The 17,555-nt window shown below is 35.2% G+C and overlaps 1 protein-coding gene across 10 annotated transcripts in view; it reads left to right on the plus strand.

The window, feature by feature from the left end:
* RNF111 (ring finger protein 111) overlaps positions 1–17,555 on the plus strand; it is an 82,945-nt gene that overhangs the window by 50,525 nt on the left and 14,865 nt on the right. For 8 of the 10 annotated variants that reach the window (XM_043919497.1, XM_043919502.1, XM_043919506.1 and 5 more), the window contains exons 5-7: positions 2,780–2,974; positions 10,086–10,405; positions 14,329–14,590. In XM_043919497.1, coding sequence (XP_043775432.1) covers positions 2,780–2,974; positions 10,086–10,405; positions 14,329–14,590 — 777 coding nt within the window. The remainder of the gene's footprint in view (positions 1–2,779; positions 2,975–10,085; positions 10,406–14,328; positions 14,591–17,555) is intronic. The other 2 variants (XM_043919507.1, XM_043919501.1) reach the window with 1 other exon arrangement.

The raw sequence follows: 17,555 nt of genomic DNA on the forward strand, positions 1-17,555 counted from the left end.
CCTTATTGCTTCTTATTATTGGTAATAATAATAATATGTCAATAATATATTATTAAATTACAGAGAAGTTGGCAGATATCCTAATGTTATTTTTCAATTGATAATATAACTCCAGTTTGTAAGTTGTGTCTAAAAGTTGTTTCTGGTTATTGTTTCACTGCTTGGTAGTTGTTTTCTTAGAAATAATTATTTTTACAAGTGGTAGTTTGATCTATCCTCAGACTTATGTGTTACTTTCATTTATAATATTGCTGTCATACTTTAACTTTACTATGAAAAATAGAAACAACAGTTTTAAAATACAGAACAGAAAAGCAGTGTAACTGAGTTTAAATGATTAATACTAGTTATCTGAGATGTTGAATTTGCTTTTATAAGTTACGTTATCTTTCAGTGTAATATGGTTACTTTATGGGCTGCTTAGCTTTAGTGTTTCGTTTTGGCTTACAGGGCTTCTGTAGCTCAGATGGTAAAATACCTGCCTGCAATGCAGGAGACCCTGTTCCATCCCTGGGTCAGGAGGATCCCCTGGAGAAGGGAATGGCAACCCACTCCAGTGTTCTTGCCTAGAGAATTCCATGGACAGACCATGGGGTTGCAAAGAGTTGGATATGACTGAGCGACTAAGACTTACACCTAACTTCTTTGGCTTACATACAGCTCTACCCAAGTAACTGAGGAAACAACGCTAGAGTTGGAAAGCAGAGGTTAGGAAATGTGGTAAGCAAGTATGAATATATGAATACATTTGTGAATTTTCCCTCAAATTGAGAATTATCTTCAGATACTGATAGTTACATCTTAGAAGGAAATGGTCGGCAACTCTGCTTAATGAACTGTGGTAACCTGAATGGAAAGGAAGTCCAGAAGGGAGGAGATATATGTATATGTATGGCTGATTCATTTTGCTGTACAGTAGAAGCTAATACAATATTGTAAAGCAACCATACTCCAATAAAAAATAAATTAAAAAGAAGCCCTCAATCATAATGTCCTTAATATTTGGTAAGCCATATATGGATTGGATCCTTTACCATCCGTGCCACAAGGGAAGTCCATTAGTTTTGGCAGTTAGCTATAAATTAGATAAAGAATACATTTGTTAGGTCAGAAGAGTTAGGGGCCTTGTGCAATCAACTCGAATATTGGCTGTTGGCAGTTTGGATGATCATAACTTTCAGAGTACCAATACTTTGGAGTTAAGATGTTTATGAAGAGAGAATTTATTCTCAATGTCTACATTTCAGTTAACAATGTCTTGGTTTTTATTTTGGAAATACCATAAATCATCTGTAAGAAGTGGTTAATATAATAGGGATTTATTAAAGATTATCCAATTAAATATCGATGACTCTTTTGGAAACTTTTTGTGTTTTCCCATGTGACACCTGCCATCTAAGTAACTTTTTAATCCACTTGAATTTAGTTCAAACAGAATACTTTTATGTTAAAAGTATTCCAGTGATTAGTAGATAAGACTCCCTTCTCTCAGTGGAAGGCTTCCATCTTACTAAAAATAAATCTAAAACATAAGTTTAGTTAGAACAGTGGTTCTTACCTAGTGGCCGTTTTGTGTGCCTGGAGACCTTTGGCAGTATCTGCACACTTTTGATTCTCAGAGTGGAGGGAGAGTGCTACTAACATCTAATGGATGGAGGCCAGGGGTGCTGCTAAACATCTTATGATGCAAAGGATAGCCCACCTCTAAGCCACCACCTCCAATCAAGAATTATTCAGCCAAAAAATTCAATACCTCTGACTGAGAAACAGGTAAACTATTGGCAAATAAACAGAAGTTCTTTCCTCTCCCTTTTAAGTTTAGGCAAATATATTTCTTTAAGCATCTGAAGTATAGGGTTCCGTTTAGACTAACAGGCACTATTTGTTTTTCAGTAATCAGTCTCCTGTACTGCATTGTATAGAATGGTTGTCTTCTCATTCTATTCTGTATCACTTTTAAATATCTTCTTTACAATTCTAATTATTGTGACTATGCTTTGGACAGATTTATTCCCATTATTAATTATTAAAGTCATTTAATAATTAGAGTCTAAAATAGAACCCATTCATAAGTTAAGGTCTACCTGAAATTTCTTTTAATTTCTACTACAGAAACTTTAATTTTTATTAGAAAGCACTGATAAAAATATTTGCAAAAAATTGGGGGAAAACATACAAAAGACATGTAAAAAATTAAAATATATTAAAAATCACAGCTAATGTTTATTAAATGACTTCCATTTTTAAAGCATCATATATAAGTGCTTCATATGTGTGATCTCTGTTCATCCTAACAACAGTTCTATGAAGAAAATTTTGTGCTTTACTAGTTCTATCGATGAGGAAATGGAGAGTATTTAAGTAATTTCTCCTGGATCAATCTGTCAGTGGTGAAATCAGAATTTCTATCCAAACCGTGTGACTCTAAAATCCATAGGTACCAGAGAAAGTACAATTTGTGTACTGTGACAATGTGTGTGAACATAGCAGAGGGACTTTTACTTTACCTGTGATCAGAAAACTTACATAGTCCTTACCCAAAAAAACTATTAGTCCTTTGAATTATTGGAGTATGCACATATATGTTTAAAAATACAGTACCGTTTCATTTTAATGTTGATTTAACTTTACGAAAGCTTTTCTTTTTAAACTATATGTTGTACTTATCAGAGGGTTCACATTTTAAGTTTAATAGCTATAAAAATATTAGCTTTCATTAAAATATAACGCGTTGCCTAATTTGTTTTGAAATGCTAAATAAACATTTTGTATTTTGTAGAACCTACTGTAGTGCCAACCACTTCTGCGAGAATGGAATCACAAACCACAAGCGCTTCCATTAACAATTCAAATCCATCTACCTCTGAGCAGGCCTCTGATACTGCTTCAGCTGTCACTAGTAGCCAACCCTCCACAGTGTCAGAGACTTCAACTACTCTCACAAGCAATAGTATGACTGGTACTTCTACAGGAGGTATGTTTAAAAAATAAAAAGGGGCGGGGAGAGACTGTTTGTTAGAAAAAGAATGGTTGTTATTAAGATTTTAGCCGTGTTAGCAAGAGTATATTCTTAGAATAAACATCATATGTTAACAAAGTGCTCTCTATTAGAATTAGACTGTGACTTCATATTTGAGTTCCTGTGTGCTATGTTACCAGAGTATTATAGGTCAACTGAAAGAGATGGGGGAGAATTGAATGGCTGACACCAAAAATACAGTCAACAAAAGATAAAAATGAATAGGACTTGATCAAAATTTAAAATTATTGTACATTAAGGGTAATTATAAGAAAGTGAAAAGATAGCCTACAGAATGGGAGAAAATATTTGAAATCATATATTTGAGAGGGGTCTGGTATCCAGAATTATAAAGAACTTGCACAGCTTAACAGTAAAAAGAACAACCACCCAGTTTTTAAATGGGCAAAGAATGTACATAGCCGTTTTTCCAAAGAAGAAGGTCATTTATATAAGTGACCAAGAAGCACATGAAAACATTAGTCATTAGGGAAATGCAAATCAAAACCAGAATGAAATTCCACTTTACTCCTACCGGGATGCCTATAATTAAATAAAACAAAGGCAAGAAACAGGAAATCAGAAGATGACCAGTGTTAATAAGGATATTGAGAAATTGGAACCTTTATTAACATCTGGTAGGAGTTTAAAATGGTAGAAGACACTCTGATGGTTAACCACAGAGTTACCATAAGACCCAAAAATTGACTCCTAAATATGTATCCAAAAGAATTGAACGTAGGAGTTGGAGTTTTAAGAAGCTTGACAATGTCCATTTCCTCAATTTTATTGTTTATTCTTTTGGTGTCGTGTCTAAGAAGCTATTGCTTAGCCCAAGGTCGCAAAGATTCACTCTTATGTTTTAAGAGTTTTATAGTTTTAAAAAAAGGGAAAAATAAATGCAAGAAGGGCCCCCTGGGGAGTTAAGGGAATATGCTGGTGCTGATTGTGTGCAGTATGAAGCTGATGGTCTTCTCAATAGTTCTAAAACAGTTTCCTTCTTGCAACAACACGTTGTTTCTTCCTTCATCCCTAGGAGTTTGGGATTAAAAGATACACACTTTGATATATAAAGCAGATAACCAACAAGGACCTACTGTATACCTCAGAGGAACTATACTCGGTATCTTGTAATAATCTATAACGGAACAGAATGTAAAAAAAGAGTACGTGTGAAAGTGATGTGTGAAAATGTTGGTCGCTCAGTCATGTCCAACTCTTTGTGACCTCATGACCATAGCTCACCAGGCTTTCTCTGTCCATGGAATTCTCCAGACATCTGAGCCACCAGGGAAGCCCACCCACTCCACCCCCCAGAAAAGAATGTATATATGTAAATAACTGAGTCACTTAATACCTGAAACTGACACAACATTGTAAATCAACTATATATCAATAAAAATTTTTAAAGAGCAAGTTTTATAGTTTTAGCTTATGGATTATCTCTTAAGTTTCAGTTAGCAGTGCCGTCTCTGGTTCTTTCCTATCAGCTGTTTGACTAGGTCTTAAACTAGCCGTTTTTCTCTTCTGAATGATGGCACAGAGATAGGAACTTGCTGTTTACTAACAGAGACATCATAGACCCTATGGATCGTAGATTGCCTCTATCACCAGTAATAATAGTAATCACCATTAATAATGAAACCACCATATATTTTATATCAAAAATTTTTTTTGCTTTTAATAATATGTTTAATTCTTCTATCCTTATAACTTAACATTGAGCAGATTGGAAAACTGCTTGTGTCTGGTTTAGATCTCCCTTCCCTGGAAACTTAAGGTGAACCTTGAGGAAACAAGGAGGTTTCCTAGGGGAATCTTTTAAATACTGCATTTTTTGAAAAATAAAATGTAGGCAGAAGTGAAATGGGTTTTTATTTCATTTATTGATTGCATACTCTTTTCTGGTTGCATTCTGTACCTTATGTTTATCTAGATGTTATGTGAAACAGTCCCAACTTTATTTCAAGACAACTTTGAAATAAAGACAACTTTGAAACAGTCCTAACTTTATTTAAAGAAAACTTTATCTCAGTGCTTTTATTTATGTACTTATTTTTTAACACCCTTGTTTAGTTAGGATTCACATTTAATCTATTAAGTAGTAACATCATTGCATGAGTAGACCCTCTCCATGATATTTATTCTATCTTTTGATGATGGCCCTTTTGATAGACTTAATCATGTTACATTTCTCTAGACTAGGAGAATCTTGTTCAAGACCAAGTTGTTCCTCTGTATAAATCTGATAAAAGCATGTACAGATAGTCAGACTATATTAGGAGCATTCAGTTCTTCTGGCTTCATTTCCTTCCAGGACTGTAGAATATCATTTATCTATTTTCTTCACATCCTGTCTTTTCTTTGCACCTTTTTGCATATGTCCAACCTTGAATCACTTGAGCGATCTAGCTTCTTTCTTATCCAGGTTTCTAAATGGGGCTGATAAAAATCATAGAACCATGCAGATCGGTGCCTCCTGAATTTATGGAATCAAATCTTGGGCTGTTGGTAATAAGTTGTGATAGTATGATATACCTCAGTTAGTTCCCTTCCCTTTCCTTCCCCTCAGTGTCTATTCCAAAATTGTCTTATTTTTCTTAAGACTCTTATTTCTGGGGGTGGAAAGAGGATTAAAAAAATAAATAAAGGTTCTCATGCATGAATACGTGTAACTTCCAGCCCCTTTATTAAAAACTTTTGTATGTAAAAAAAACAAACAAACTTTTGTATGTTTATACCTATCCATATCTCCTAACTGCTGGTCTCTTAACTCCCTTCCTGTAGCTTCCAGTTTCTTTATCTTTGCTCTTTATCCTTTTTTGTGTCCTTGACCTTGTTTTAATCTTGCCTGTGTGTTCAGCATCTGTGCTGGTTTCATTCCTTTCATACATGTACATGTGCATTTGTGTTAAGTCTGTACACCTAAGGGATCTTCTTCACCTTAAACTCCTTCATTTAACTTTGACTCCTTTTAAAACAAACAGGGTGTTTAAAAATCTGGCAGTAAATTTTCTCCTCATCTTCTTTTCTCCCAGAACTCTATTCTCATCTCTGTTTTCACTGATCCATCTCATAACTGTAGGTGTTTTCACTTGCCACCAATAGTCAATGACTCACCATTTTGTGCTTCCAGACTGCTCTCCTTGTTTTAAATTTTCATACCAGCTTCCTCTCCTCTGGACCATTCTGCAGTCACCTAAACTCAGCATGCCCCCAGTCAATTTATCATCTGTGTGATTTCTCAATGTGTTCCTAGCGTATGCATACATATCTTGTGTATTCATTTATCCAGCAAACTATTTATTGATTGCATGCTATGTAGCATGCACTGTTCTAGGCACTGGTAACACAATATAAAAAGAGCTAACAATTGTAGTGGATAATATTAGCTAAAACCTGTGGAACTCATAATATTGGTTAATAATTTCTTTATAGTAGTTCTGACTTTTGTAATAACCTATGAGACAGATTCTATGATTATTCTCATTTTGCAGGTGAAGTAACATTATTCTCATTTTGCAGGTGAAGGTTATATGACAGTAGAGCCAGAATTCAGACTTACATAGTCTAGCTTGAATCCTGTATTCTTCTTTATGCCAGGATATCTCAGCCTTGGTACTCTTGTCTTTGGGCTGGACAGTTCCTGTAAGGGCGGGCAGGCTCTCCTGTGCATTGTAGGATATTTGGCAGCATTCTTGGCTTCTCCCCACTGAATAACCCATAGTGCCCCCTCCCCTCCAGTTGTGAGAGCCGAAAGTATCCCTGGTTGTTGCTGGATACTCCTTGGGGGACAGTGTTGCTCTATACTGTGCTAGAACCCAGAGCTTCTGTTACAATACTGGTTGATTTCTTTTTAAATTTTTCTCTGTGCTTGATGATGAGCTCCTTGAGGACAAAAGATCAAGTCTTCCTTTTTTTAGCACTAAGCTGCTCCCATGCAGGTATGCCTCTTTTCCCTTGTGAGGTTAGCTTAAATTTAGCAAGTGCTTATTGATCTTCCTACATTGTAGCTTATTTCTAGTTGCTAGAGATAAAACAACAAAGGCAGACAGTATCCCTAAATTATTTTAATGGTCAAGACTTTCCTTTTTACTGTTGTATTTTCCAGTACCTTTATAGATCCTTAGCCATGTTATTATTATATGTAAGACTTGCCAAATAAATGAATAAATGCATGAGTACATCTCGGTAATCTTCCTAGAATTACAGTAAAAGTACTTTAACCAGCTTGATGTCACTGGGATATGGAGTTAATTTCTCTGATGTAGATTTGTGATGGTCTATTTTTAGTGGACACTCAGTAGTCTAATTTTAATTTAAAAAAAAGGCAGGGTTTATTTGCTTAATCAGATATCTTTGTATTTCACCCTGCTCTGGCAGATTTCTTTGGTTATTAACTCTTGAACAAGAGGATATTCAGTTGTCTTTACTTTGGATTTCTACCTTGTTTGAGCAACAAAGAGCTTCTGGACTGTAGGAAAACATATTAATTTAATTGGAAGTCAAAACTGTACCCTAAGAAGTAGAGCTATAAGGTCAGTCCTCTTTTGAGGGGCATACTGTTAATCGTTTAACCCCTTAAATATGTATTCAGCCTTAAGGATATTATAGTTATTGTGCTTCCTCTTCTCTCACTGTGACCTTTGTTTTTGGAATAATTGAAGACCAAGAGGGCAAGTCATTTTTAAACAGATAAATGTCATATCTATCACTTTGGTCATGCAGTCCCTAGGTCTCTTGCTCTGGTTAGACTTATCTCCTGAGTCTTAGAGTTTTCGGATTTGTAAAATTAATGTGTCACAGTTGGAAGGAACCATGAAGGTCATTTAGTCCATCCACTGAATGGATTTAGTGTCCTAAAGGTTTTTTATTTTCTTTTCTGAAGTAACACATAATAAATGACATTTACTTGTGTAACATTTTGACATGGGGACTGAGATATAACCTCAGAAATGTTGTAGGAAGTGAAGATCCTATAATAATGATATTGCTATAAATATTATAGCCTATAGAAAATAGCTACTTTTGATTCAGCATAACTAAGATAGCTGTTGATCATAGTCAGTTCCTAGTATGCCAGTTGTGATTCTATCCAGGTTATTCAAGAAATTTGAAATGCAAATGAATGAAAGGGGTGTAGTTATCGAACTGACTTTGAATCTGCTATCACTTATGTTTTAAAAGTGAACAACTTGTTAACTTTTTATCTTTTTTGGTTTTGTTATAAATTACTTGTGATTTTTAACCTCTCAACTTATGATAAGAAGGTAATACTAATTCCAGGAGGCTATTAGAGATTAGTGTAATTATTTTCTATCTGAGTTTACAGACTCCTGAATTCTAGTTCTCAGGTTAAGAACCTGTACAAAAGGGCTCAGGAAATTAGCCCAAATAGGCCAGAATAGGAGCTTGAGGGGGAAAAACAACAATATTCAGAGATTTAGAATAGAAATACTGCCTAACAGGGTTTAGGAAGAGTTTAGGTTTGCCCAGAAGAGAATCAGCAACAGCAGAATAGGACATGTATAGGAGGGCAGACCCTGGAGAATTACAGGGAGGTGTACTGCAATCACACCCATCAGTCAGAGCCACCCAGATTCATTTATGTGAGTCTGTAAATTCCCTTCATTGTTTTAGCCAGTTTTGGTTGGATTTTTTGTATTGTTTGTAAATAACCAGAAGATTCCTAATTGGTACATTGACCCAGAAGAGAATAGCTTTGTATTGTGAGCCAAATAGCAATAGGGTATCCCTGGTATTGGTTACTCTAGAAATATTGCTGGAACACAGGTGTACTCTAGAATCCTAAGAATTCTGAGGAGATGCCTCATGAGTCATGTGGGGGAAAGGAAGGACAGGCTTTGGGTTTTCTATTCCTCTATTTTTAAGTAGAAAATGTATCTCCATTTTTATCTTTTTTTAATTTGCACATATGTAGTTTGAGGAAAGGGTACTGTTTCTTAGAGGAGTTTGAAACACTAGGATAAACCTTCTGGGGACACATTTGCTTTTCTTCTGGCCTGGGAGAATGTACCTTCAAAGTAACTCTGGGCATGTGACAGAGCATAATTAGGACTCAGATGTTTTGTACCTAGAAGATTATTATCTTTTCTAATAACAACCATGCAGGATAGTTACTGCTACATTTAATAGGTGAGAAAGAGATTAAATAACTTTCTTAAGGTCACATTACTCAAATTAGACAGGCTCAGGATTAGAATTTAAGCCCATCTGACTCCATTCTTTTATCCCACTATTCAACTTTGAGTCACAAAATTATTACAAGAGACTTTTAATTTTCAACCAGGTAGAATCTTATCATTTCTTTTGTTCTATTGGGTCTGAGTTTAGAGACTAGAGAAAGGGAAAAGACTTTGGATGTTAGTGAGACTTAGCCAGATATGCTCTGAGTTGGATAGTTATATCTTTAAGAAGTTAAGATTTTAAGAAGTATGACATAGTAGTCTTCATTATATAGGAATGATTTATAGTATTAAGAGCATTTGTTGTATATAGTGAAAGGACTCCCATGATACTTTGGAGTTTTTAAAATACAATTTAAAACTAATAATTTATTTTAAAAAACTAATAATTTATCATGACCTAGGAAAAGGTGATTTATTGCCATATTTAAACATCATGGTTAATATAAGCCTCTTGAAGCTTGGAAGAAAATCCCAGTGAAGACCACTGCCTAAAATTACAGGATATACATGTTAAGAATGTGACTATATCACATTATTATTTACAGATACTTGAATTCACTAATCACTTATTATTTACCTATTTATACACAAGGTTGCTCAGATGGTAAAGAATCTGCCTGCAATGCAGGAGACCCGGATTGGTCCATGGGTCAGGAAGATCCCCTGGAGAAGGGAATGGCTACTTTACTCCATCCAGTATTCTTGCCTGGAGAATCCCATGGACAGAAAAGTCTGGTGGACTACAGTCCATGGGGTTGTGAAGAGTCAGACATGACTGAGCAGCTAAGCACACACACATATTTTTTACACAGTGATACTTGATCATTTAATTGATCTGTGCATTTTTTCATTTCAAGATGACTCGAGGAGAACTGCGTCTAATGCTGTAACAGAAACTGGCCCTCCTGCAATGCCTCGGTTACCTTCCTGCTGTCCCCAGCACTCGCCCTGTGGAGGGCCATCGCAGAATCACCACGCATTAGGACATCCACACACAAGTTGCTTTCAGCAGCATGGCCACCATTTTCAGCATCATCACCACCATCATCATCCTCCCCACCCAGCCGTCCCAGTGTCTCCTTCCTTTAGTGACCCTGCGTGTCCTGTGGAAAGACCTCCACAAGTACAGCCACCTTGTGGAGCAAATAGTACTTCCAGTGCCAGCTACCATGACCAGGTATGTGGAATTTGATGAGTTCTTCTTAATTTTTTATTTTTTATTTATTTATTTATATTTTTTTTCTTTAATTTTTTAAAATTGCAGCTCTTTCCAGAGAAAAAAACCTAATGATAAAGTTTATGTAACAAATAAGTCATTCTTTTTGCCGCTACAAGAGTGGCATAATTTAATGACCTGTGATTTTTTCTTTAATTAAGTATTTAGGATTTTCTCATGTTGTAAATGATTGCAACCAATTGAGGGGACCAGGGATGTGGATAATTGGATACTATTTTTTATTCTGGAATGTTTTTCAGTGTTTTTAGTTAAATATAGGTGGATTTAATGTTTAGGATTTCATTTCAAACAAAGGTGTTGAAACTGCAGTGTCAGCCTCATTCATGAGAAATTGGGGAATTCTCCCAGTTTTTTCCTCCTCTACCTCCTCTTCTGGAGCCTCCCGGTAATCTCCACTCATCTAGAAATAAACAGACTTCTCAGCTGCAAAACCATACAGGGAGGAACCTCCTGTTTCTCAGGAGCAGATTAGGTTTTTAGTTTCTGGGAAATTGAAATGTCAGCAAAAAAAATTATCAGTAATTTTTAAATTACTGATAATTTTTTTTGCTAATTAAGTAAATTGGTTGATATTATTAGTGAGTACTTAAAATGTCAAATAGTGTTAAATTCATATTGGTGATCACGTGGAGTAAATAAAGTGAGGTATTATGTGCTATTTTAACTTTTGCTGTATTGTTTCTGTGTATAATTGTGATGTAAACCTGGGTGGTGCATACTTTAAAAAACAAAATGGGTAATATAAAATGGTAAGTGACACATGTGCTAAAAAAAATGGGCTAGAAAAAGTTAAAGTGAAATTCAGAGTAACTGCTCCACTGTACCCTCTGGCCTTTCCTCAAGTACATTACTTGCTTCGTCTTTTAAATTTTTGATGATTATCTCTTCTGGTTCTGACAAATTAAAATTGAGAAAGTGAAGTGTTCCCTTAAGAAGAAACTAGCTGCTGATATAAAAAAAAAAAAATTGAAAGGGTTTAGTAGGAAATGTGATTAAAGAGATTTTAGATGATGTTTTGGCTCTGTTAACAGCAGTTCTAAGTACTAACATCTGTTGATTGACTACACCTATTCTACCTTTTGGGCCTAAAAAAGCAACCTGAGTGACTTAATTGTAGGTAGAATCTCTTATTGTTTTGTGTCAAATATAGGTGTGACCTGCTCATCTCTCTCTCTCTCTCAAGTGTTAGTTGCTCAGTCCTGTCTGACTCTTTGTGACCCTATGGACTGTAGCCTACCAGGCTCCTCTGTCCACAGAATTCTCCAGTCAAGAATACCGGAGTGGGTTGCCATTTCCTTCTCTAGGAGATCTTCTCTAACATCTGTCTCTAAGTAGAAGTATTTGGAGTATACACAAACCTTGAGGAAAATCAGCAGGATCAGGCATTCAATAGTGATAATGGATATGAAGCTAAAGAGTGAGGTTTTGGAGATATGAACAGTTTGAGATTCGTGTAGCTCTTTGTAGGACTCTGAAATTAACCACATGTACCTGAGATAGTCTCATATAGTCTATATTTGAGACCTGTGTGGACATAGTAGGAAGCTGAGGAGAAGGAGACTAATCTTAGGATTTATAATTGTGTGGTGTCTCATTGTCAGACTGTAGATAGGCAGAGAAAGATTGGGGAGGATTAATTAGTCTTAACAACAGAGAAGTTTTAGTAGTCACTTGACTCTATCATACTACTCCTTTGGGTGTAACTTTCTCTTTTGATAGAATAGTTTAATTAGTGTTATGCATTATTTATGATCTATGTAAAGGGCTTCCCTAAGAGCCCAGTTGGTGCAGAATCTGCCTGCAGTGCTGGAGACCCTGGCTTGATTCCTGGGTCGGGGACATCCGCGGGAAAAGGGATAGCCTACCCACTCCAGCATTCTTGGGCTTCCCTTTGTGGCTCAGCTGGTAAAGAATCAACTTGCAGTGCAAGAGACCTGGGTTCAATCCCTGGGTTGGGAAGATCCTCTGGAGAAGGGAAAGGCTACCTACTCCAGTATTCTGGCTGGAGAATTCCATGGACTATGGGGTTGCAAAGAGTTGGACACGACTTAGCAACTTTCACTTTCACTTTCCCTGGTGGCTTAGTGGTAAAGATGCCTGCAATGCAGGAGACCAAGGTTCAGTCCCTGAGTCAGGAGGATCCCCTGGAGAAAGAAATGACAACCTACTCCAGTATTCTTGCCTGGGAAATCCAATTGACAGAGGAGCCTGGTGGGCTCCAGTCTGTGGGGTCGCAAGAGAGTCAGATAGGACTTAGCGACTGGACAGCAAATAAGTAATATTTGCTATTTCTGTACCATCTTGCTTAACCCCACTTTTCCTTCTAGAATAAGAATTGAGTGAACTCTTGGAATTGTGAAGAAGAGGGTTCTCTCTGTTGGTTTTTCCCCCCCTTTTTATTCTCTACTTTTAACTTTACCCTCGGTTGCTTCTAGGAGGACCTTCACCCCACCTTACTCACTCTTTGGGAGTTTTCTTAATCACTGACTGGAGAAGAAGATAGGAAATTTGCTCACCTTCATAGTATGTTAATATTCCAGTCCATTTGCCAGATTTTAACATAAATAGGAAATACACAAAGGATTTGAGTCATCAGTAATAATTCACAATCTTAAAATATTGTTCTTAAACCTTATTTATCCACATTAGAAGCTGATATTGTATTTGCCAACTCTGAAGAAAGACGTCAGATATTTACTTAATTGATTGTAGACACATAATGTACAAGAGGAAAGTAGTTCTATTGTCCTTCCCTCATTCTGTACCATCCTCCTCCTTCCCTTTTAATATCCAGAGTTTCTTATGTTTCTTTTATCCTCTGAACAGGGTGGCCATTGAAACCACAAAGACCACTCTGTCTCTAAAAATAATAATAATAAAATAAATTTTTTAAAATATACTAAGACCGCTATGGTTCCTCACTGGACTAAGTGACCTGGGCCTCTATTAAATGCATTACCCTCGCTTTCCTCACCTCTAGCCCCCCAGCTTTCAGTAGTGAACAATCCCTACATATTATTCCATATATAACATCTTCATTTTCTTTAATCACATTTAAAATATTGCAGCTGTACTGAACACTAAGCAAAGGCTTATACTTAAAATACTCAAGAATATAAAGAAGCAATTCTGTTTCTGTTATCTGCTCTAGAGTAGACGGTAAAGCGTTTGTTTTCCTTAGGACTTTTCAAAGTGCTCTAGTAGGGATGGAATTTAGACTCTTTGATTTTTCAACTTGGTAAATGATCCTTCCCTAAAATTATCTTACTAATAAAAGTAATCGTGGTTTAATTTTTTTTAAGTGAAAAAGGTAACTAAGAGGCAAAGCTAATAGTTTTAGCTTGAATAATCTTAGACCCTTTGTTATCTTGGATAATGTTTTCACTATTTGAGTTTTAGTTGAATCCTTGCTGTGTACAGTTTAAAAATGAGATTTTTACCTGAAACCTTGAATGTTTTCAGTGGCATGATTATATGTTTTCTGAAGGAGTCCTAAATTACCAGTCAGAGTTTTGGTGTAAAGGAGGATATCAACGTATGATTTAAAAGTTTCTCTCTTAAGATCTAGTATATGGAAGATAAATAGATCTTAAAATAATACATTAACTTTTGTTCAAGCACTATCACATGCTTGATTATTTAAAATTGATTATAGTTTTTAAGTGGATAAGCACTATAATTTTTACAATCCAAGATACACGTAGTGTTTTTTGGTGCTCAGTAGGTCTTCACACTCAAAATTTTACCAGTTTCAAATTTATTGATTCTATTTTTCTAGATTACATTGAGTACTTTTATAGTATACCATAAACAATGTTTTGACCAAATTTTAGAAAGATAAAACATAGTTCCTCTTTATACAGCAGGCATTGCCAGTAGACCTGAGCAGCAGTGGTATCAGAAGTCATGGAAGTGCTGGTTTTCATGGAGCATCTGCATTTGACCCCTGCTGTCCTGTTTCTTCTTCCCGAGCTGCAATCTTTGGCCATCAGGCTGCTGCTGCCGCTGCCCCGAGTCAGCCATTATCCATAGATGGTTATGGATCAAGCATGGTTGCCCAGCCCCAGCCCCAGCCCCCTCCACCAGCCTCACTGTCATCTTGTCGACATTATATGCCACCTCCTTGTAAGTATAAATTTAATAGGCAAAGAACTTAGAGGCACATAAATGAAGCATTGTACTGTCCTCCATTTAATAACCTTTCAGTAATTCTAATTTATAAATTTCTAGTATTTCCTTGACCTAAAAGTGGAGTGTATTTTTCCCATTTCATCCTTCCTTCACCTCACATACCTAAAGTGGTCTTCTTAAGCAAAAACGGCAGATGTTGTTTTAAAAGGTCTGGGAAAATAATAAAAAGTATCATATTTGTCTAATTTACATTTTAACATTTACATTTTAATGTCTATCTATTAGACGTACATTGAATGGTACTTTAGATTCCTATAAAAGGAAATTTTAAGGAATTTATATTTATCCTTTAGTATTAAAAAGAAATTGGAAGGTTTAGTAGTTGTTTCTATGCATAGGAAATTAAACTTTAAGAATTCTGAAACTTAACTGAGACACAGGAGAAAATTCCTTGACAGAAAGACAATTGTAGAAAGGTTTTCTGTACTCTTTTCACACAAGCAGTTAAAATAGAATCAGATATGACTTTTCTAAGAAATTGAAATCTATAAGATACAAGAAATGAGAAATAACCTTAGGCTGTGTAGCATATATTTATTGCTTTGTCAAATCATAGGCTAATAATCAGATGGAAACTTATTAAATATTTTGATTTTTAAAAAAAAGCACTGAAAATTCATGCCAGGAATAAAGCAAAACATTGGCAAGGAAATTTGCTTTTGTCCTCTGATTACATATGAGGGATAATGTTCAGTTATTTATCTTCTTACGATTCCAGCCCTATAATTTTAAAAATCTGTGTCCTGCATACACAGCTAGAGTCAACCCAGAATTTGTACAGTGAAATCTGGTGATACATCATTTATCTTTTCAAGAGTGCAAGTTTTTGCAAAACATTAACCAGTGGACAAATTCCGTGTGTGAACACTGGCAGGATGTGCAGGCTGTTCTGTAATAGTTGTTGATATTCATCTTTCATTTATCATCTTTTATTGGGAACTCAAAATGTGTGGTTTTCTCCCCCTCCTCTTTAAAAATAATATATTGAAGCAATTTATAAGTGTATCCCTTGCTTTTTTATGTTCTAATCTAAAAAGTTAATGTTTTCTTTTTATCATAAAAGTAACTTGTGTACACTTTAAGAAATTCAAACCACAGAATAATATAAGAAGTTAAAAATCCTTCTCCATTCTTCCCACTAATCCCAATACCTCAGTGGTAGCAACTGTTTATAGTTCATTATAAACCCTTTCAGAAATTTTCTTTCTCTGCATGTGTTATTATGACACATCTCTTATTATGACATATCTCTCCTTTTTTAAAAAAATGGGATCATATCAAACATAGTATTTGCCTTTCATTTTTTATTTTTAAAAAATTTAACAATACATCTCAGATTTTTGTAGTACATAAAATTCTAGCTCATTGTTTTTAATATCCTCATAATATTCCATTGTATATTGAATTAGTCCTCAATTGATGAACATTTAAATTATTTGTAGTTTTCTACTAGTCTGTAGGGTAACTTCCTAGGACTGAGATTGCTGGGTTAAAGTGACATGCTAAACTTTTAAGAAACAATATCAAGAACACTTTTTGTTTGTCTGTTTATTTTTACTGATAGGAACACATAATACAGAGAAGAAGGGAAATGGTCTGTGGGAATGCAGAATATATCACCTTTATACAATGATTAGTGATTATTTTGTTTAGATAAACACTGCATCATAATGATGGCTGAAGTTTTAACCACACACAAAAATTGGCAACTGTGTGAGGTGATGTATATGTTAATTAAACTGATTGTGGTAATCATTTCACATGGTATAATGTGTCAAATTATCATATTATACACTTTAGATATATTGTTTTAATTGTTAATTATACCTTAGTAAAGTTGAAAAATGATTGATGAAGAGTTAAATAAATTGATTAATTCCAAAGCAAAACTTTAGCATTTTGTGGTATTTGTGAATATTATTTCTTGTATAATAATTATATAGTTAGAAAACCTTGCTGTGAAACTGGGAAAAATGCTCTAAATTTGAGGAAGAATAGTTAACAGTTAGAGAATTTAGTAACTTCTTTTTTGATGACTAAGAAGTACTGAGCTTTGTGACTTCTTAGAGTAAAACATTGATTTGAAAATACAACTTTTAGAAAATTAGTTTAAAAATATGTCTTACAATTTAAATTGAGCTCAGTGAAAGTTTCCTTTAAATATATGTTAACAAGTTTTCCTTTGACGTATGGCTGAATGAGTCTGTGGTTACCTAACTTTCACCCCTGCTGCACGAATCAAAGCAATTAAAAATTGAAGGTAATCTTTCTGTAAGAAACTAGGGAAATGCTATGGCTCCATACCAGACTACCAAGAAAATCTTACAAGTGAAATGAAATTAGGGCTGAAATCCAAGGAGGAGACAAACTTATTTTTAGACCTCAAACTGATGCTCATCTCTTAAGAGTAAGAGAGAAAAGTATTCCCTTAAGGGACCTTTCAACAGTCATTTTGCAACGTAAAGATTCAGATCGAAGAAATGGGTGAAACCATCTTAATAAAGGCTGCTTTTCATGGCAAGTAGCTAGCAAATATGCCCTCTCCTTAATGTAGCACAAGAAAAATAGCATGGGGCAGGGAGAGAAGTGCAGTGGTGAAAATACATGTTACAGGCGTGCCTAGGACTAATAACATGTTACAGGCGTGCCGGACTTGCAGGATGCTGTCCTCTCTATAGTGCTGTATAACCATTCATGATTAAGGAGAACATGATTTATGTGTTTATGAATACATAATTTATACTTTTGATTTTACAAAAGCAAAATGCTTATGACAGAGTAAAATTACCAGGAGACAATTTGGAAAAATGTTTATACTACCTTATGACAAGGAATACTTATAAATCAAGAAAAAGGTGAATTATAAGCTAACAATGTGAATAGATAATTCTGGGAAGAA

Source organism: Cervus elaphus, chromosome 12, assembly GCF_910594005.1.
Source record: "Cervus elaphus chromosome 12, mCerEla1.1, whole genome shotgun sequence".
NCBI lineage: Eukaryota > Metazoa > Chordata > Mammalia > Artiodactyla > Cervidae > Cervus > Cervus elaphus.